The sequence below is a fragment of the Ambystoma mexicanum genome, chromosome 9 (assembly GCF_040938575.1).
Source record: "Ambystoma mexicanum isolate Mex_15411 chromosome 9, UKY_AmexF1_1, whole genome shotgun sequence".
In the NCBI taxonomy this organism is placed as follows: domain Eukaryota; kingdom Metazoa; phylum Chordata; class Amphibia; order Caudata; family Ambystomatidae; genus Ambystoma; species Ambystoma mexicanum.
In genome coordinates this window covers 1,309,065,407-1,309,087,588 of record NC_090931.1, presented here as the reverse complement: position 1 = coordinate 1,309,087,588, position 22,182 = coordinate 1,309,065,407, and the positions used below count along the sequence as shown (strand labels likewise).

The 22,182-nt window shown below is 44.0% G+C and overlaps 1 protein-coding gene across 1 annotated transcript in view; it reads right to left on the bottom strand.

Moving 5' to 3' along the window:
* ADCY5 (adenylate cyclase 5) overlaps positions 1-22,182 on the bottom strand; it is a 1,747,191-nt gene that overhangs the window by 235,673 nt on the left and 1,489,336 nt on the right. Inside the window, exon 13 of the mRNA XM_069616675.1 lies at positions 6,397-6,513. Coding sequence (XP_069472776.1) covers positions 6,397-6,513 — 117 coding nt within the window. The remainder of the gene's footprint in view (positions 1-6,396; positions 6,514-22,182) is intronic.

Genomic DNA, 22,182 nt, shown 5'->3' with positions numbered 1-22,182 from the left:
GATATTTCTCACTTACTAGAGGAGGCCCTGTCGCGGGTGATTCCGGATTCGGTATAGTTCTTTTCCCGTTAGTTCTCCATGTTGGTCTTGATGTACCTGGAGCAGCGGGTGTCTGTTGGTTAGAGAAACGTTGGAGCGAGTTTCCATCTGTCTCCGTCATTCGGTTACAGGAAGTTGTTGTGAATGTGTGGTTAGTCCGCATCCAATTGAAATCTTCCAGCAAGACCACCATTACTGTGTTCTTGTCCCCTTCCTCATGCCTGGCCAAGTCACAATCTATTTTGCCATGCCAGTGAGGTTTCAGCCTCTTCATCCAGTCTATTATGTACGACATTGGCTAGATTTTCCACATAGATTAGTTTTGAGTGAATCATGGCCAGAAGGGTGGCTTGGTCCTTTATAGTGTCCTTTAATGACTCGTATAGCTTAGAAAATGGCGCCAGGGAATTTGTTAGGGCAGCCATAACATTGTTCTTTATTTGTAAGATTGCTGCATCAGAAAGGGATGCCAAACATCCATGAGTGATCGTTTTCACCTGGGGGTCCAACCCACTAACCGCATCGCTTGGTAGGAAGACTGAGGCAGTGTCCTGTTGTGACACAGAAGAGTTTCTTTCCGTGATCAGGGAGCCTTCAAGCTGAAACAGATTTGACAGGCGTCTTCCCAGAACATTCGGAGTACCTGACAATGATTCGAATACAAGAGGGATTGTAGGAGGGGTAAGACCAAGAAGCCTGTTGGTGCTGTCTTTTTATGGCTAGAAATTTGTGTATACAAGTGCTCAATGTTGCGGGATAAACATGCTGTCGAAATTGGAGGATCAATTCTGTTTATACAAGAAGGGGTCTGTTGATCGGGTGATCCCGACTCCAATGCCGGTGGGTTTGTTAGTAATACCAAAATGAAAAAAATGAAGTTCCTATCGGTAATACGAACTCCCGTCCCCTGCACACCATTCAATAGTGGAAAGAAAACTTTCCAAACAAGTTTCAGTATTTTTAGTCGTTTCAAATATTAGTTGTCTCAGTATTTCAAAAGTTATTTTGCAGCCGTAATAGTAGACAAACACTGAATGTAAAGTTCAATCAACAAATTTTCACAATTTAAAGTTCAAATTGTTTTACTAATAGTATTTCTCAGTATTACACAAAATAATATTGGCGTTTCTTTGAGTTCTATTCACTCAATAACTCAATTGCAACTTAACAAATAATCAAAAGCAGTTTTTTTTAACAGATTCCAAAAAATGCAATAAAATTCAAAATAAATTCAAGAAAATTCAAACGAATTTTGATTTTTTTAAAAAACAAGTAGTTACTAAAGAGCTCAACGCGTTTCGAGAGATTTGCCTCTGTTCTTCAGGAACAGCAACTTATTTCTAACTAATACAGTAATCAATAGTTTCAACAGTTCTTTGTAAAGTCACAACAATTCTTCAATGTGGAGTAAAAACAATATATCCTTTTTGATAAATGTATCCCCAGGATTTTTCTGTAACAACTATTCCGTTGTGAAATTATGGAAAGGTCATCTTTTCATGATTCCCAATTCGTTAGTAGTCATCTGTGTGTTCATCTATTCACCAATTTGAAGTGCAAGCCTGTTCCAAATTTCAAATCGAATATTCAGTGTGGAGTCTTGGAAGTGGGTGGCCGGTTTATACTTGACATGGGGTCACATTCAGAATTTATGGAAGTGTGCCATGGTCAGTTCAAGTTTCTTCCCTGTAATGGTGACTGTTTCCAGCCGCATGCATCTCTATCCTCTTTCTTGCTTCCTATTGTATCGCTGGGTCACTGTCAACGTGTTTACCCGAGTTATGTACTCCGCCGTCCACAAGTCTGTTTCTCCTCCTCCTTCCTGCTTACTCCTAGTAGGATGAAGCTTCAGACTCAAACTAAGTGTTCATGCCTCCTCAGTGTGGGCATACATAATTGGTCCTTCAGAACGTCACGTGTCCACGTGCAGTTCTGCAGAACACGGCTTATGCCTAGAAGCACTACAGGAGCACGGCGTCAGGAGAATTCAGATGGCATACGCCGAGATCAACATCAACATATTGGGAACAGCTCATTAAGCTACATTCGCAACCAATCATTTTGCAAAGGAAGCTTTGAGTTTTACTTTGATGGGATTGGTACTGATTACCACTCCTGTTGATTGACTGGGATTCCAGTTAAAACATTTAATGAAGCGAGTGACTCACTCTAGTCGTTCAGTTCTTGAGCTGAGCTCTATTTTGAGAGTCCCTAGATTTCCCCACACACATTAGCACCCCGTAAACTGTTCATCAAGTAAAGAACGGGAGGAATTCATGAGATGTTCTCTACATGCATATTCTCATAGGAAGCGTGAAAGCCTTTGTAAGCACAAGAATTGAGTATTCAGAGGCTAAGGAAAGGACTGTGATAGGGGGGCATTGAGTCGCCGGTATGTTGGGTCATCGCGCCTGCTGCCAGTGACTACCAGAAGCGAGACCTGCCACAGAAATATAATGGATAAGTCCCAGAGAGGGCAGCCATTTCTGTGATTGCTGGACAGCTGGGAGAGATGTTTTTCTTTGATTAGGGCAATTTAGATTTACAGCAGTACTGCTTCAGAGTGTGACAAAACCTCTTTTGTGTTCCTCAGTGGATACGAACATGGGAATAACGACGCATCTCATTCTGGTGTTCACACAAAATGCAACTTTTCTGCTCCTTTTATTGGGCTGACTGAAAGCACCTTGAGGAGATGCTGCAATGCATTCGCTTTTGAAGCCCTATAGTCATCTTCATCAGATGCTCTGATGAAGAGGACTATGGGACTTCGGGAGCTAATGCATTGCAGCATCTCAGCAGAATATGTCTAGCTCGTCCAATAAAAGCAATTAAAACATAAAAATTGGGAATTTACTGGATTTCAAACGTGGACTATAACTGCATCAAACCTTTCTTTGCATTCTGGTGTTCAAACTCTGGCAGCGGCTCCTAGGTGTTTGTGTGTTGTATGTACTATGTTAATGTCTTTGGGGAATATTTCGACTCTACTGCATAGGAAAATGCCTCAGAATCACATTGGTGCTTTGTGCTCCTCCGCCATTGGTAAAGAGAAATAAAGAATGACAAAGCCAACAGTTTGGGCTTTTCTATTGTGAAATAATGTTCTTGGTGCCAGCGACTATCATCATATGTCCAGATGCATATGCATATGATTCATGGCAGGTTATCTGCTGCAAAAGGGATTTTCTTTTACACAGGATGACCAAATTCATAATCTGTTCCAAATATGCAACCTTGTAAGGAAAGTGCCTTACGGGACAATACTTATTTGTACATCCTAATTGAGAAGACGGACATGCCTGAGCCAGAATGCATGCAGAATACCAAACAATAGAGGGACCGCTCATTTCCAGGGCATGCAGGATACCAAACAACAAAGGGACCGCCTATTCCCAGGGCATGCAGAATACCAAACAACAGAGGGACTGCCCATACACAGGGCATGCAGAATACCAAACAATAGAGGGACCACCCATTCCCAGGGCATGCAGAATACCAAACAATAGAGGGACCGCCCATTCCCAGGGCATGCGGACTACCAAACAATAGAGGGATCGCCCATTCCCAGGGCATGCACAATACTAATCAATAGAGGGGCCGCCCATTCACAGGGCATGCAGAATACCAAACAATAGAGGGACCGGCGATTCTCAGGGCATACAGAATACCAAACAATAGAGGGACAGGCCATTCCCTGGGCATGCAGAATACGAATCCATAGAGGGACCGCCCATTCTGAGGGCATGCAGAATACCAAATAATAGAGGGACCACCATTCCCAGGGCATGCAGAATACCAAACAATAGAGGGTCCGCCCATTCCCAGGACATGCAGAATACCAATCAATAGAGGGACCGCCCATTCCCAGGGCATGCGGACTACCAAACAATAGAGGGATCGCCCATTCCCAGGGCATGCAGAATACTAATCAATAGAGGGACCGCCCATTCCCAGGGCATGCAGAATACCAAACAATAGAGGGACCGCCTATTCCCAGGGCATGCAGAATACCAAACAACAGAGGGACTGCCCATACACAGGGCATGCAGAATACCAAACAATAGAGGGACCACCCATTCCCAGGGCATGCAGAATACCAAACAATAGAGGGACCGCCCATTCCCAGGGCATGCAGAATACCAAACAACAGTGGGACCGCCCATACACAGGGCATGCAGAATACCAAACAATAGAGGGACCACCCATTCCCAGGGCATGCAGAATACCAAACAATAGAGGGACCACCCATTCCCAGGGCATGCAGAATACCAAACAATAGAGGGGCCGCCCATTCACAGGGCATGCAGAATACCAAACAATAGAGGGACCGGCCATTCTCAGGGCATACAGAATACCAAACAATAGAGGGACTGGCCATTCCCTGGGCATGCAGAATACGAATCCATAGAGGGACCGCCCCTTCTGAGGGCATGCAGAATACCAAATAATAGAGGGACCACCATTCCCAGAGCATGCAGAATACCAAACAATAGAGGTGCCGCCCATTCCCAGGACATGCAGAATACCAATCAATAGAGGGACCGCCCATTCCCAGGGCATGCGGACTACCAAACAATAGAGGGATTGCCCATTCCCAGGGCACGCAGAATACTAATCAATAGAGGGACCGCCCATTCCCAGGGCATGCAGAATACCAAACAATAGAGGGACCGCCCATTCTCAGGGCATGCAGAATATCAAACAATAGAGGGACCGCCCATTCTCAGGGCATGCAGAATACCAAACAATAGAGGGACCGCCCATTCCCAGGGCATGCAGAATACCAAACAATAGAGGGACCGCCCATTCCCAGAGCATGCAGAATACCAAACAATGGAGGGACTGCCTATTCCCAGGTCATGCAGAATACCAAGCAATAGAGGGACCGCCCATTCCCAGAGCATGCAGAATACCAAACAATAGAGTGACCACCATTCCCAGGGCATGCAGAATACCAATCAATAGAGGGACCGCCATTCACAGTGCCTGCAGAATACCAAACAATAGAGGGACCGCCCATTCCCAGAACATGCAGAATTCCAAACAATAGAGAGACCGTCCATTCCCAGGGCGTGCAGAATACCAAACAATAGAGGGACCGCCCATTCCCAGGGCGTGCAGAATACCAAACAATAGAGGGACCACCTATTCCCAGGGCATGCAGAATAACAAGCAATAGAGGGACCGCCCATTCCTAGGGCATGCAGAATACCAAGCAATAGAGGGACCGCCCATTCCCAGGGCATGCAGAATACCAAACAATAGAGGGACCGCCCATTCCCAGGGCATGCAGAATACCAAACAATAGAGGTACCGCCCATTCCCAGGGCATGCAGAATACCAAACAATAGAGGGACCGCCCATTCCCAGGGCATGCAGAATACCAAACAATAGAGGGACCGCCCATTCCCAGGGCATGCAGAATACCAAACAGAGGGACCGCCCATTCCTAGGGAATGCAGAATACCAAGCAATAGAGGGACCGGGCATGCAGAATACCAAACAATAGAGGGACCACCCATTCCTAGGGAATGCAGAATACCAAACAATAGAGGGACCGCCCATTCCCAGGGCGTGCATAATACCAAGCAATAGAGGGACCGGGCATGCAGAATACCAAACAATAGAGGGACCACCCATTCCTAGGGAATGCAGAATACCAAACAATAGAGGGACCACCCATTCCTAGGGAATGCAGAATACCAAACAATAGAGGGACCACCCATTCCCAGGGCTTGCAGAATATCAAACAATAGAGGGACCGCCCATTCTCAGGGCATGCAGAATACCAAACAATAGAGGGACCGCCCATTCCCAGGGCATGCAGAATACCAAACAATAAAGGGACCGCCCATTCCCAGAGCATGCAGAATACCAAACAATGGAGGGACCGCCTATTCCCAGGTCATGCAGAATACCAAGCAATAGAGGGACCGCCCATTCCTAGGGCATGCAGAATACCAATTAATAGAGGGACCGATTTCTTAATTTCAGTTTCTTATGCCCAACTACATTTTGTCACCAAAATGTTTCCTTCTCCCTCGCTCCTCCCAAAGTTTTGATGAAGCACAGTTGAGAATGGCAAACATGTCCCTCTAGAAATTATATAGTGAAGCCGTGCTCAGGATTAAATGCCAAGGAAATTGAGTAAAATGAGTAGAATGCCAGCAAGACGGGTACTGCTGGGATGACATAACATGCCTAAACCAAATAACAGGGTGCCAGCTGGGCTGGCTTGTTCATGAAATGTACCATACACATGGATTCAAACTCATACAATTTGATTATAATCCTGCCAATCAAAAACAAGAGACCAAACAGGGCACCAATTACGGAAGAGTTTAAAACAAGTACCATGTTGACGAAAGACGACAGGAACACCAGGGTTATGGTGAAGACTCCAACGATGGTGCTGTTGGTCTTGGACTGCACAATCTTCCTGGCAAAGGTCTGGACCGGAGATGGAAAAAGCTGGATATGAAATAAAGAGCATGAAAAAACCACAAGACAGTAAACCATCAAGTGTTTGATAATCTGAACATGATCAAAGGTTGCAACAAGTACAGAGTGGGGAGTACAACTTGTTCCAGTTCTAATATACATATCTACAGGAAGGCCACCGTATACAAGGTGTCTATAGGGGACCCTGATTGGGTCAGTTTATATTTTACATTATGCATCAGGCACTTGCATAGCGCTGGAGTTCATGGCGCATCAAAAGTGATCCACTAGGGCAGATCTAAGGATTTATGCCACCCTGGTGGGGTGTCATTTTAAAGGCCACCGCTTCCCTGGAATGGGGCCAAATTGAATGATTTTGGATTAATGTGTTGCCGTCTGGTGACCCCTGGTTGCAGCGCCAGAGGCAAATACCTAGAAAAGCCTTATAGTAGACCCAGAACTGTCGCTGAGTGACTGTAGCATATTAGGGGCAGGGAAGACAGGGTGGTGGGGGGATGAGAGACTTGATGTGGAGCGGAGCAAGGTGCGGGAGGCAAATGACAGAATAAATAGGGGCAGAGGAGACCACCAGAGGGGGAGTGGGATGGGGAGAGAAAAGCTGCAGGTGTAGGGAATGTTCCATTAGAGTGGCTTACCTCTCCTTGAGTCAAGCACTTTACGAGTACCAGTGACAGACTACCGCAAGGGTTAGTAAACTGCGGCTCTCCAGATGTATTGGACTACAACTCCCATGATCCCTCACCATTGACTAAACTGGGTAGACCTGATGGAAAATGTAGTAAAAAAATATCTGGAGAGCACAAGATTGAATACCCCTGGTCTAGTGGATTACCCAATCACAGAATGTTATTCTAAAAAGTACTTTCACACGACTGTCTCGATGGGTAAATCCATGTCAGGCTAACTAGTTGGATGTGGCTTGAACAAGCACAGAATTGGTTTTTCTATTCAACGATCACATTCCCAAGTATCATATGGGCACCACTTCCTGTATATGTTCCACCCTTCCTGAAGTCCCAATTGTTTAACAGTATAAATACTGACAGGTAATGCTTTTATGTTTTAAAATGCCCACATTTACAAATGCCTTCCAGAACCCTACAAGCAAACCTACTCGTCAGCGTTACACTGTGTGAGTGATAACATACACTGCAACTCACATTTCTTCGTGGTGTATTATACCATCTGCAAGTATTACATAATAGCTAAACTTGATTTCGTTTAAAACACATTTTTAAACCATGCAGGTAATGTTCCTATCGTCTCAACCCTGCTTTGAAGTCTACAAAGCGATGCACAAGAACACGTGGTTTGCATTACATTCCTGGCGGGTGCAACATTTTATAATCCCTCCAAGAATTCTTTGGAGATGCTCCCGTTTCTGCATCTACATCTGTACCGATTCCCATCCTTCCCACCACTCAACATGTAATGCTGATAGTCCTGTTTCTGTTTCTATATCAGGTACCACATCTGCAGTAACAACAGGTGGTTCTTGTCCTGTTTCTGCATCTATACTTTTTAATCCACGGCATTAACAACACCTGCCATCACTCAGAGGCAGGGAAGTATCCAGCGTGGTGGGCCAAGGAAGGGGCAAACTATGGAAAACGTCCAGGGATGTTTTGATGGGGGAATTTGGTTCTACCAATGTGTGGTCAAATAATGGAGCAGACCTAACCAGCCATCCTCTTGGTCTTCCATTTTCCACTGAGACAATACCACTGCAGTCTAGAGCAGTAGAGCAGTGGCAGCTAGGGAATGTGTAAAGTGGAGGGGAGTAAACCTTTACCTGACTTGTCTCGAGCGAGCATGCGTGAATTCATCCAGGAAGGTTTTGAGTGCTTCTTTCACCGTAGAATTTATTTTACAAAAATGGGTTTAAATCATGCATTGTGCAGCACAAATTTCACAACAATTGGGTAACAATTCATACATGTACACTTGGTTATGCAGGTCAACAAATAAAAAGCGTTGCAGCTTTAAAACACATTTTCACTTTGCTAGTGCTCAAAGAAAGTCCGAGGCATGTCTCAAAAATGTATGCCTGCTCTACCCCTTTCATGCTAGTGTCCCACTCAGATCCTCCCGTGGGTCTCCACACATGCCAGTGCAGCTGCCAGTTCTGCATCATGTCACTCTCAGTGGCCGCAACCTACGCCCTTGCCTCAGCCATGCATACACATACATTTGCCCAAAAGCAAACCAAATGTTTTTGAATGCACCTTTTTTGATGAGCCTAAAAGCCAGGGATGGCTCATTATTTCATATGTGACATTGGAAAAATTAAGATCGCCTTAAACTGTCCTTTAGATTCCACTGAGCTCAAGGCTTAGGCACCGCACTGAGGAGCCTTTGTAGTAAGTGCATTTGAATGCAGCCGTCATTTGGCAAAGACATGCATCTACCTTTTAGGCACAACGTGCACAGCCTTTGCAGAACAAACAATCAGCAATAACACTTAATGAGATCTGGGCCTGTGAGAGGGGAACGGTCATCCTACACCACTGTTAGCCATGTCTGCTGCAGCCATTTATTAGCTCCTGCCCATTAGAGGTGCATTGCTGAAAACAAACAAGTGTCAAAAAAGGACAACCCGTCCAGGAGCCCTGACGTGTGCGTGGCTGGCACACTCTCTAGCAGCCGCAAGTACCTCTATTGGCTCTCACAGAGGTAGCACCTGGAAAGAAGTTCTACTGCGCAGCCTCTGTGGGGTAAGACACCACTACTGCACCCCAACTGGAATGTCACGGCTGAACTGGTAATGCTGCTTGCTGCAGAGCAACTTTGAAAAGCGCTTTGAAACACATTGTGTATAGGCGCTATACAAATAAACGATCATATCATATCATAACTTATTGCAATCCACGTGTTGACCTAGATTTACAAGTCCCCACCAGGAGCCAGTGTCTTTTCATCTGTACAATTGTTAATTCTGTGAGGGATCCTAAAGCAGGAGCTGGTTTAACCCTTAAAATAAATCCCTTGATTTAACAACGTTATTTATCTCAGATCTACGTGACCTAATTTAAACCCTGACCCAAACATACACACTAGTTGACCTACATTTCCTACTTTGACATTGTGCTATTCTGACTAGATAGAATCTATAAGGACCACTGAGTGGCCTACCAAAAGTATGCAAAACAGAGGAGGGGGTGGCTGGAATCTTTTGAATTGATCGTAACCTCTGGCATAGCTCTGGCAACCCTCCATAACAATGTTCTGCCATTACAGTGTGGGGACAGACCATATGCAAATCGGACTCTGCGGTTTGGGACTCCAACTTCCATAACCACTGACCTTTAACTATGCTAAAAAGGATTGATGGGAGTTGTAGTCAGTGGTCGAAGTGTACGAAAAGGAGTTGTGGAACTATGTTCCCTGCTTGCCTACACCCACTACACCCAAACAACCTCATCACCACGCCCCCTCCCACACACACTACAAACCCCCAAACACATGCACCTGCTGTTTAAGGGAACGTTCAGTAAAGTGCACTGAAAGTGCAAGTGTCCACTTATTCCTACTTTAATTTTTTTTTAAAGAAAAACCATCCGTAACAGTTTCATTTTAAAATAAATGTATTTATTTATTTTTTATTTATTTAAAGTGTTGTAGCCATACAAAATAGAGCACTATGCCTTTTATCACTTATGATGTAGAAAAAAAAGAAGAAAAAGTATTTACACATACAAGAATAATTAAAATCTCAAAGAAAAAAGAAAAGATTACATTAAACAAAAAAATACATCAGTACATAAACAAGTATATTACAAGATTCATCAAGTCCTAGTTGTGTTTTCCTAGGGTAAGACTTGCCCCCCGCAAAACAAATAAAATGATAGGAACAGTAAAACATAATTAAAAAAAGTAGTGGAGCACCGCTCCCAACCACTTCAATGTTTGTAGTCGCAAACACGTGGAGCGCTATAGGTTGCAGACCTCTGTTCTAAGGTATAATTATCAGTATAATTGGTTATTTATAACACGCTTAATACCCACAGGTTTCTAAGTGATTACTCGGGGATCGAACCTGTGTTACTCCAACTCATCTTGCTTCCAAGGCAAGCGCATTGCCCCTGAGCTATCCCCCTGAGACTGTAAATCAGGCATGCCACATTCAAATGAGGCACCTATGAATAATGTTCAATAGTGCAATATCAGGTTTGTGCCACTGTTTATGTACTGAGGTGACTTAGTGCCTAGAAAAAAAACATATTTGAAATCCTCTTTTCTATATTACAAATGGGGCAGTTCAAATGTACATGTAGTCATTGCAGCTCATCAGAATGTTGATAATTCAGTTTACATTGTGTGAAATGCTACAGTTTACGCACAGTTACAGAGCCCTGGTTCTTTTTCTTAGTATGAACATCATATGGCATTGGTGGAGCTCTTTCTTGGTCCTGGCCTGATAACCAGCCTCCATTTTGTGACCAGAATCTATTTTTGCAACCTGTATGACAGTTCGACATCCAGTGCAGACTGGTTTGGAGGGACCGTTCAGAAGACTGGTTAAAAGCCCAGTTCAAGAGAGTCTGTACCTGGGGTTTGTAGAGAGCAGATCACTTAGAGTCTGTCATTGAAATATGAGTGAGAGCCCCAAGTGTTTTTGTCTATATAACATAGGGAGAGAACATGATTTCAGCGTGCGATGACCCGCCCCAATCTTTAAGAACACCTGCCTACAGTCAGAGGATGAAGAGAACCTCTTTAAGAAAATAGTCCCATCACTTTGAAGCTCCAAAAAATGTGCCATCCCTCATCGCCTCCGCCACCGAGGAGAAACCTCTGTGCTGTCCATCTGCATCGCAGTGGCCCGCATGCTCTTTGCAGAGGGACTAGCTGGGTAGGTCCTTGCTCTCAAAGAACCCATGTTCAGAACAGCAGGTACTGCATGGAGGGGTGTGCCAATCACACTGTCAGCCTGTCTCGGGCTCTGAAGCTATTTATTTATTTATTTTTGTTTTCCTTTATTGTGATTCAGGCTGATTCAAGTCAACCTTACACAAAATTCACAAACATCATTATTATTACATATCAACATTGGATAATAAAAAGATACAAAGGCATATAAAAAGAACATGAATATAAAACATTTATATAAAAAAATGAATATAAAAGAGGAACAAATCCTTAATTCAGAGTACAAAATTCCAATCCTTGCATAGGATAGCATGTTTAATTCTCCATCTCCGAATAGCTACAGTGCAAATAACTATCAATCACTAAATAGCAGTAGCAAGTTAACATGTCAATTTGATCAAACCTGCACCATTGAGTAACGTTATCGTGGCTATCGGTAAAAGAGTTTCTTCCCCACAAGCAACCAGTAAAATATATCTAGCGAATTCAAGAATTCCGCATTATGGCCAAAACTACTCAACAATTGAATTTGTAAACCTTGTCAACAATTGATGGTGTAAACTGAATAATATTCGGGGCAATACACAACATACACTGGCTTAAGGCCCGGATAGCCTTCTACCTGTCTTCAAAAGGTTCAGTGTAATCCTAAGAAATTGGCTCCAATAAAACGCATTTGGGAACTTCTTTAAATACATTGGCAAGTGCCCCAAAGGTTTGTCCAAAAGAGAAAGGCTTCTATATATTGAATAAGACATCACCTTTTCTATTGTCACCCTCCAATCGTGATCCCTCAATTTTCTCTTTACCAAGAATGGATTAGAGATCAAATCATCGACCCCCAATTCACATTCAAAGAACATAAAATCAGCACATCTTTCTAAATTCTTTACAGGGTGATAGTATGCACCTCTCTTTGCCTCCCCCACGTCGTTATACAATGAGCCTGATATAGGGTTTAACAATAGTCTGTACAAAGTATCATTTTCCATTTCACAGTGTAGGCCAATGAGGGCAATCCCAACTCTAAACGAAACGTAGCTATTGGCAGGCAATCTGGTGGGCCTCAAGTTTTTTTTGCCAGTGACAGCTTTCACTTCATCCCAGTCAAGTTCTCAGTATACGGCTCCTACTTGCACCCCATGAGTTAAAGTCGTTATGACTTAAGTTATACAAATTCAACACCGGGACTATGGAGAAGCGACAGTATTGTCTGTAGATTCTCTTCATCTGCAGGGCCATATGCAATGCCTTCTCCCTAATCATAGCTACTACAATAACTTTATCTGGATTTGCTTCCATAACAAAACCAGGATAGCCACTTATTCTGAGTTCCCACAGCAAGTTTCGAGGCCCCATGCACTTCAGTACCTTAACCAGAGTAAGTAAACTTCAGAATCAGGGAGCGTGGTAAGCACTCTTATGCAAGCTTTCAGGCACTACAAAAGCAGCATTTCAATAAAGCACTATGACCTCAGGACTGCCCACATCAGGACAGCTTCACACGCCAGTTCTTTCTTATCTCCTTTCTGAGATTAAATCAAGTCCTCTGTTACAGGAGAGCTGCACCATTTTGTCAGCTTGGAACATCATTCTGGCAATCTTTAAAGTGGTGAAACAAATCAAGTGTAATAGGACCTATCATAAAGCTAAATGATGTCCGATAAAGAGACACAACTGAAACACAAAGGAGCTCATGTTGCCCCTGAGCATAATTTGACGGCAGGGATCTGGTACATTTGCATTCAGGCGCGGCCAGGTCATGACAAATCAATTTCCGGGGCAACAATGGTCCAGTGTTGAATATCGGTTTCTAAACCATCAATCAACCCCACATCTCTAGTACACCAGAAGGGATCCAAACAGAATGGAATACATGTAAATTATAAGACCTCCTTGTCCAATTTTTGGTAACGTGGATGGAACGGCAGGCTGATCTCCTCAAGGTTGTGTATCGTTGGTTAGATGCAACACAGTGAAAATACAATTATTACCCAATGATAAAAGGGACTGTCCAGTCAAGGTTGTATACAAATATCTACTTTATTATTGCTACAACAGACAGTTCTAGCACACTACAAATACGACCCGCCCTGTAAAGGAACACAGAGGACAGACAGTTTCACGAAGGAAAGGGATGCACTCTGGATACTGACAGGAGGGTAGTTGGTAAAGTAATTAATCTGTTCAGCCTTGAGGCGGTTCCAGGGTGCTTTGCAGGCCTTCAGACAGTTAGTGGTGGGAGAAATCTCTGGGTACCAGGCGGCAGGCAGTTCAGCAAGCAAGGTTGGACAGATGTCTGCAGGCTATCTGGCACAGCGGTCTGGGGCCAAGAATCGCTGTCTCTGTGCTGGTTGCCGGCTCTGGAATGCTGGTCGAGGCATCTCAGATGGCTCTGGTGACTGCGGCATGACAACAGTCAGCAGTGCAGTCAGATGCGGTTCAAGGACTCGATTGTCTCAAATATGTCCTTAAAAGATGGATGCTGGATGATGCTTGTGTGGCACTCCTCCTAGCTTCTGCGCAGTGCTCGTGTCCTTTCAAGGTGGAAGGCCCAAAGCTCAGGAGAGTGATTGCAGGCAGCAGCCTTGTCCCTAGTTCAGATACTCTCCAGCACATCCCACCTAGGAAGCTTGCTGACAGAACTAGCAGGGCACACTGTGTGCTGGCTGGGTACCAGTGTACCAGTTCTCTAGCTGCTGGACAGGTCCTTTGAGTCCGGTTTCTCCCTCTGTTGCCTGGGAGATTGTCTAGGGTAGGGATCTTGCTCCCCTCTTGGAAATCATGGCCCTCTTTCACTAGCGGAAGATGCAAAGTAGACTGTAGCTTTAGCTTGGGTCCAAATGTGTCCTTCTTCTTACTCCTTTCAAAGTCTTCAGATGATCTGCTAAGTGAGGGGTTCAGCCCTCTTTTAAAGCCCCAAATGGGCCCCAGTGATTGGTATAGGCTAAGCCCACCTCAAGGAACCAATCCTGCCCCCCAACAATCTTCTGTTATGCATGAGGCCAGGACCAGAGTGCTCTGCAACAGGACAGACAAGCGGGTGACAACATATACCTAAGTCCCATCCATCTCCCTGTCTGTTGTAGATCAAAGTGTCTCTCTGGTTAAATGAGCCCTCTCTGACTCTTGACTAAAGCACAGGTTTCCCTTGAATTCTGTGCTGGGAGAAGACTTCCTGTCTCCCCCAAACCACATACTTCTCCCCTCTGAAAGGGGTCAGCTCTGCAGGGGTTTCCCTACGGTAAATAGTGGACCTAGACATGCATTTCACTGCCTTTCATACAGAGGGGTGGGAACTAGCTTCACGTTGACACATTGCATACCTAAGCGGTGTTAGCTCTGCCTTTCCTGTTGTCTATTCCGGCAAGCAAGCCCCTTCTTTAGGCTTGCTTCAATTATCTTGTTAGTATGCACTGCCACCAGGTACAAAGGGAATGCAGATCCATGGGGCCTTTAATATTTAAATTAGGCTGCCCATGCTGGATGAAGGTGTGCCTTCCCCCTGCTTGAGATGCTTTGATGTACCAGAGCTGTCACATTCCTGCTTAATAGGACAAGGGAAGACAGTGCCTGTAGGCTGTGTCTTTCCGGAGTACATGTGAATATGCATTTTGAACGGGGAGCAGATGGACTGTGTGAAATGGCCTCACACAGTCCTCGGAGGTTAGTCTCCCATCATTCCTTTTCATTATTACAAAATCAAAAAAAGCCCAGGCGAGTGCACACTCCCCGTGCGGATGATTGAATTTCTCACAGTTCCTAGTTTGTACTGCGGGGTGCAAACATAGAGTGCATAAGGCAGTGTACAAGCGTGTACGCCGTAATTTTCCCTTCACATTTGCACTCTGCAGTGCAAAGTGAGTAAATGCTGCCTGGCATGCTAGGCAGAGTTGATCTTTTATTGTGAGCACGGCATTGTACACGCTCCCTGCCACTTGAAACGAAACCCTCCTCGACATGCACACATGGTAAGCAGTGTTCCCAATTAGAATTAAATCCTTCATGATATGCTCGCATGTCAGGGAGGGTTTCATTTCAAGTGGCAGGGAGCGTGTACAATGGATCCCTATGGGGTCCGTCTACTTTATGCTGGTGCATAAATCTGGCAGACAGCATAGTGATCTCCAGCATTTGCGCTGGCATGAAAATCAATGCATTTGAATGGCGCAGAGGACAAGAGGCGGCGAAAACGCAAGTTGCGTTCCGCCCCTCCTCTCCACCATACAAATGAACGAAAGTTAGCTGTGATGTCAATGAAAGGTGCAAAAGCCTTACGCAAGGCTTTTATGCCTTATATTCATGTTACAGCTCCATTGAACATAAGCCCCAAAGAACTCCTTCGGCAAAATACAAAGGAAAAATGTAAGAAGAGTACTCCAGTTCAAATGCCTTCTCCTAAATTCTCAAAAGTTTGGTTATCTCTTCAGCACACTCAGTGTCTGTGGTTCTTTCTCCAAAAAGTCTTCCATCTTGTCTCTCCTCCAGTTCTACCTGCAGATGTAGCTGTATCTCTCTAACTAGCTGGAGCTTGCCTTTTCTGATAGTCGGAGCCAGCCATGTTTGCCAGTCTCTGTCCACAGAGGTGCTTACAAGGACCATATCACCCCATCACACCGCCAGTGTACTTATGCTCTAGTCTTTTCCTTCCTCGATGCCTCACCACATGCTCGTTCTCCCTCCTACTGAGGCTTCAACCCCTTATGATCAGGGTCTCCCCCTTACACATTACCTTGGACAATGGTTGACCTCTCCTTCATTTGAGAAAACAATCTTTGTTTAAATGGCAGGAAATCTGAAATCGTAGGATCTATGGATATTGCTCGCAGATCACTGGAAGAGATGCAGTTTACTAAGCCTGCTTTTGATACTGTGGACAATTTTCTTTTGTCCTGCGCTTTAAACCCTGACCCCTGTCTTGTGACAGTCACCGCCCATTGATCCCTTCCATTCTCCCTCGTACCCTCCATACTGTTGAGCAGGGATCATCCCTGATCTCTCGTAGGCACGCTTCCTTCTCACACCCTTACCCCAAAAACTACCCCTTTTACATAACCTCACAAGAAATCCAACCTCCCTCCAACACTCACTCCTTATCTCTATTCCATTCCTCTCTCCGCTCTATCCCCTGGCCATGCACAACAGTCAATTGTAAGGACATGGATGGCATTTTTATTACATATATAGCATTTTACCAAAATGTAATGGCATTTTTTGATTGCTAGAAGGTTGTGGTATTTTGCCAGTATGTAACATAGATTTTTTTTGCCAGTATAACATAGCATTGTTGGTATTATGCAAAGTACAGGATTTACAACACAGCCAAGCCCAACTTGAAACTGCAGATAATGAAATGCACGCATAGAAAAGCTTAGGGCTGCCAGGTCAAATAATAAATTGCACCATTTTGTTTTTGGATGCCTCGTACATGGAGACTACATTAAGTTATATAACTGACTAACATAATTAACACTGCTAAAATACTAATTCTAACTTCTCTAACATTATAATGCAGTCTCATATGCAAAATGAGGTGAAAATCCATGTTTTAGTGGCACTACTGATATTCATTTTTAAATGCACACTGGCATTTTTTTTTTAGCTTGTGGAGAGCAGAAAGAATGCTGCAGCAGGAAGCCAAAATGAAACAGTAATTCCCGTCTGAAACTTCATTATTATGAATATGAAGGGTGGCACAGAACAAATTCTTTTTAATCTGATTGGGAGGAAGTGTCGGCAGACAGGACACTTCAGCAAGGGGGTGGATGAGAGCTCTCTTGAGACAAGAAATGCGAAGAAATGCGAAGAAGAGTTTGTTCAGGGGTCAGAGCGCTGGCTGTGAGAGATATCTTGCTGTTGCTCCCCACACAGGATTACAGAAGCAGTTCGCACTGACACTGGCCTGCATTTCCGAATATAGCAAGGTCGTGCTGGGAACTTCAAAGAAATACTAATCTTGGTAAGATATGTGCCAAGTGATGACCATGTGGATTACCGTATGAGTGGCTGAGGTTTAGTACAGTGCAGGAAATCATTGCATGTTTATTTTTCGTCATGTTCAGAATGTGGGAACATTAACTCATGTTTCAAAAGAACTGCTAGTTCTGTTTTGTTTTGTTTTTGTATTCCAGAATACGATGTAATTAACCCATGGTAAGATTTTATGACATGTAAATAAGATTCAATATAATAAGTATATCTGAAAACAAATGGGATTTTGTCTCATTTGTGCATCTGGGAATTTATTTACATCAGTAATGTATACAGGGGAGGCTAATTTCAGTGCAGTAGTGTATTTGTCAATTTACCAATGCAGGTAAAATAACAAACCAGAGAAGGGTCAGAAGTCTGTGTGTGGTGTGCCTTCCTTGCATGCTGATGGGAAGGTGTCTGAATGGACATATAGATTACTGGATGTCCATAAGCCAGTAATGCCTAACGGCGCATAGGTTACTGGATGTCCATAAGCCAGTGACACTAGCCACAAAATGTAGGTGGCGCTCTGAATAAAATCAAAGGGTCTTTCTAAAGTGCATAGGTCTGGAGCTCTCTACAGACAACTAAGAGGTATTCTAATAGAAAGGAAAGTTTTGTTTTATGATGGGGTTATAGTATAAAGAAGAAAACCATGCTCACCACTATACCACTGAAATAATTACTGCAAAACAAAATACCACTAAAGTTACCACCAATATAAGCTAACAAGGTATGGTCACTAAAATAATGTGATGCCAAACCCAATCTAAATGCAAGACTAATTTACCACCAATATTTTTACAGTAAGAAAATACCGCCAAATCCCAAATTTACCCCAATAAAAAAAAATCTATTACAAAATGCAGCAATTCCCAAAGCGGCCTGTCAGGAAACACCCTACATCAAAAAAGGGCTATACCAAATCCCTACCATTAAAATGGCCTACAACCCTAGACAACCAACCGCAACCAGTAGACAGACGAAATTACTGAGGTATTATCTTCAACACCAATCTATCCCTCATCCAACATGGTAAACACAATGACCAGAAATACACACTGTCAATTGCAGGTAATCAAAAATTGACAGCTTCTTTCTCATTTTGATTACTGCTACAGCCCATTGGTGGGTCGGCCACAAAATGTCATACTTCAACTACAACTGGTCTAAAATGAGGGATCTCAAAAGCAAATTCCTCACCTAACAAAGGATCACATCTAAGAAACTAAGCATAATAATAAATCAAGCTTACCAAGGCAAGAACCCCAAATACATAGCTCCCCACCTCAGATGATAACATCCAGAAAAGCATCTCAGATCGTCATCAGCAAACAGACTAAAACCGATGGTAGCTAATCAATCAAAAATAGTAAACAGGAAGCTAGCTCCCCTGGAGACCAGTGGACAATATTCCTATAGAGCCTTCTGCAAAGAAACAGAGCTGCCCGTTTCCCTGCTTATGCCATGCTGGGTGAGACAAAAGTACTATTTATGTGGCAGTACGAGTGGCAGAGGGTGGGCAAGGAGAAGGGTGACCCTTGGTGAATAAGGGCGGAGAGTTTCAGGGGTCTCAGGCTTGCACATAGCAATAGTCGGGGAGGGTGGGGGAAGAGCAGCGGATGGATCGTGAGCATCACCCCCAAACATTAGGTTACAAAGATCAAGGAGAATGGGTCCTGGTGCACATTGAATGTTGATGCCAGCAAAAGGGCAAAAGCGTGCAGACGAGCCGGGGGCGGGGTAGACGGGGGAGGGAAAAGCAGTTATTGTTCATAGACCTCAAGAAAGCACCCTCAGATGCAGTTCAGTCAGGCGTTCCATTGACATGAAAACTATCAACGCATGCTTTGCCTCCCCATAGTGTACCTAATCCAATTGAGGGTTGTCTCCTACCAAAAACATCAATAGAGCACTCAATCAGGAGCTTTCAACGACTGCTCAATTGAACTGAAACTGAGCACTGGTGGAGATTTTCACATGCAAATTAGATTGCTCAACTCCATGCAATACTTTTAAGTCCTCAATCAAACCTCAACTAAATTGCAACAAGACCTCAACCTAACAAATTGAGGTTTTGTTGAGCATTGGTTTAGGGAAAGTGCTCAACTGAGCGCGCAAATTGTTTGACTATTTCAATAGCACTTAGGTGCTGTTCAACTTGCCTTGAATGAATGCTTAGCGAGCGCTCATTTCATATTTTTGCATGGGTTGTGCTACCTCTTTTGCTCTTAAATGCCACTAGAGGATAACAAGAGTCATCATCTCGCTATGGCCATTTGCAACAGTGTTATGTTGGTTTCATGTGTTGTCTATCAACGAATATATCATAATACACTGCATATTTTTTTATTGCATTTTTTAACTTCTTTTCCTCTTTGGATGCGGGGACGTTTGGGTCTGAAGTTTCAGAAACTGGGATCATGCAATTTGCTGCGCTATGACTGAGTAAAAGTGTGGTGTGTTTGCAGAAGTTGCATTGTCTGTTTGTTATTAATAATGATCAAAGTCTTGTTGCTTGATTTAGCCTCATTTGGTACAGGACGGTGAGGTGATGCTTGTAATACTTATTTATCGCTATGTCTATAAGGTCTACTCGTCACAGTTCTCATTCCATCCCTCCCTTCCCGTTTGCATGGAGGAGTTTCATCCTGGATTAAAGCTTGATAGACCCACATGAGGTTGTATAGAAAGGGGGAGTATATATGGTCACTCCCCCTTAAGGGATGGGGAGAATGTCCAGTGCATAAACATTTCTTAAGAGTATTGCTTGCCTGCATGTAGGTGTCCCAGGGTGGACACCTCTTGTTTGCTTTTACTGTGGGAATGAAGAGCAAGTGAGGTGTTTATTGTAGTGTGATGGGCTTGAATTGTGCTCAAGCCATTGCTTGAAATATGTAAACTGTTATGATATGTGATTGTGTAGCATTTTATCAGTGTGTATGTAAGGTGTGTGGAGGTAAGGCAGATGGGGAAAAAGGGGACGAGTAAGAGTAAGGAATGATAACAAATAACCAGTGTGGCAATCCTGCTTGGCTACAACCTAAAGTGTAGAGGGTCTGGCATGCAAATGCCCTGCCCCCGCCCTAGCCAAAGAGAGTCATAACTCACTGCCATCTTTTAGTTTCGAGAATCAAGATAACAAAAAGTATAGTGCAAGCAGTAATCCTGTGCTGATCACACACGAGTGTGTGTCTGTGTGTATAAGCCTGACCCAAAGCAAGAGGTCGATACTGTGGGACCAACTAGAGCATTGGGCATTGACCTTTCCTTGTTGTACTTCTTAAAATTAATGTATACCGATACCTGAGTAATGGCACGGGTGAACCAGAATGCATTTATTACTCGCTCCATCTCCACCAATCGAGGATTGAAACAGGGGTGCAGATTGGCACCCCTGTTATTGAATCTGTATGCGTCAGACATGGATGAGGTCGTCGGAGCTTGCCGTAACTTCCCTCCTTGTACTGGGCGGGAAACTATACCATGGATGGCATGTGCTGAGGATACAGCGTTGCTGTACTCGACCCCTATAGGGCTGCAGAACTCCATGGATATGATATGATGGGTTATTTAAAACGCACTTAATACCCAGAGATTTCTAAGCATGGACCCGGGGATCGAACCTGTGTTGCTCTGTCTGTGTCCTCTAGCTTCCAAAGCTTCCAAGGCGAGCACGTCCTGCTTCCAAGACTTCCAAGGCGAGCACGTTGCCCCTGGACACCTAAGACTAATATGAAGGTCACCTCTAACAAAGCTAAAATCATGGCCACTCATGGCATAGGCCTTCAATAAAAAGTGCTTTAGTTTGAAGCCGGAGGTTACTCCTTTGGAGGTAGTTAATAGCTACATTTATCTGAGTCTCCTTGTTAAGCATGGCCCTGCTGCTTCCTTTTACAGGGATTATATCTCGCAAAAAGCACTTTAAAAATGGTTAGCCATCAAGAGGTTTATTGCTAATAAAGGAGGATATAATATGGAAGGCTTTCTTAGCAACTATAAGATGAGTGTGATTCCTCGCGTATCATACGGCCTTGAGTCTCTCTTGACGCGCCATACTTCCTGGTTAGATCTGATAGAAGGGAAACTCCTTCGTTCCTTACTGGGCGTCCCGGGAGCTGCTCCGGGTGAGGCATTAAGGAGCGAGCTTGGCTGGACATCTCTCGGGTCTCTTTGGCTGATACATACAGCGATGCCAGTTTTACATGACATTGCCTCTATCTCCCATAGACAACAATACCATACGAGGGTCGATCGCAAGTCAGACACACAATCACGCTGTAAACTGAAGTTCATTGCGATCGGGAAGAGTCCATTTTGGCTCACGCTGAAGCCATTCGGCTGACATTATTCCTAGATGATCATCACCCAATTTGTAATAAAGTATTGAAACATAAAACTATGGATTGGGACAGAATGCAAAACCTTGCAAATCTCAGTGCTAGGAGGAGCTATATTGATTACTAAACCCAAGGGTTCTGCCCAAGTTAAACCCCCCACCCCCGCTCTTACCTTACACTACGGCGTGCTCTGTAGGTTTTAGCCGTTTTATCATATTTCTTTGCTTTAATATTCGACCTAATTTTGGGTATGTTGGAGCATGGCAGGGCATCTCCAACGACAAAAAAGATATTGAAACTAGTCGTCATGTGCTTACTGTCTGCATGGTTAGAAAGAAAACGTATTACAAGGGCTTCGGCACCCTTATGGCTCATCCAGCAAGCCTGACAACGGATCCATTTTGGGGTACTATTTACGCGGCTGAATCTATGGTGATCACATCAGCTGCCTATTACATCTGGAAAGAGGCACTTCTTTAGAGTTGTATTAGGAAGT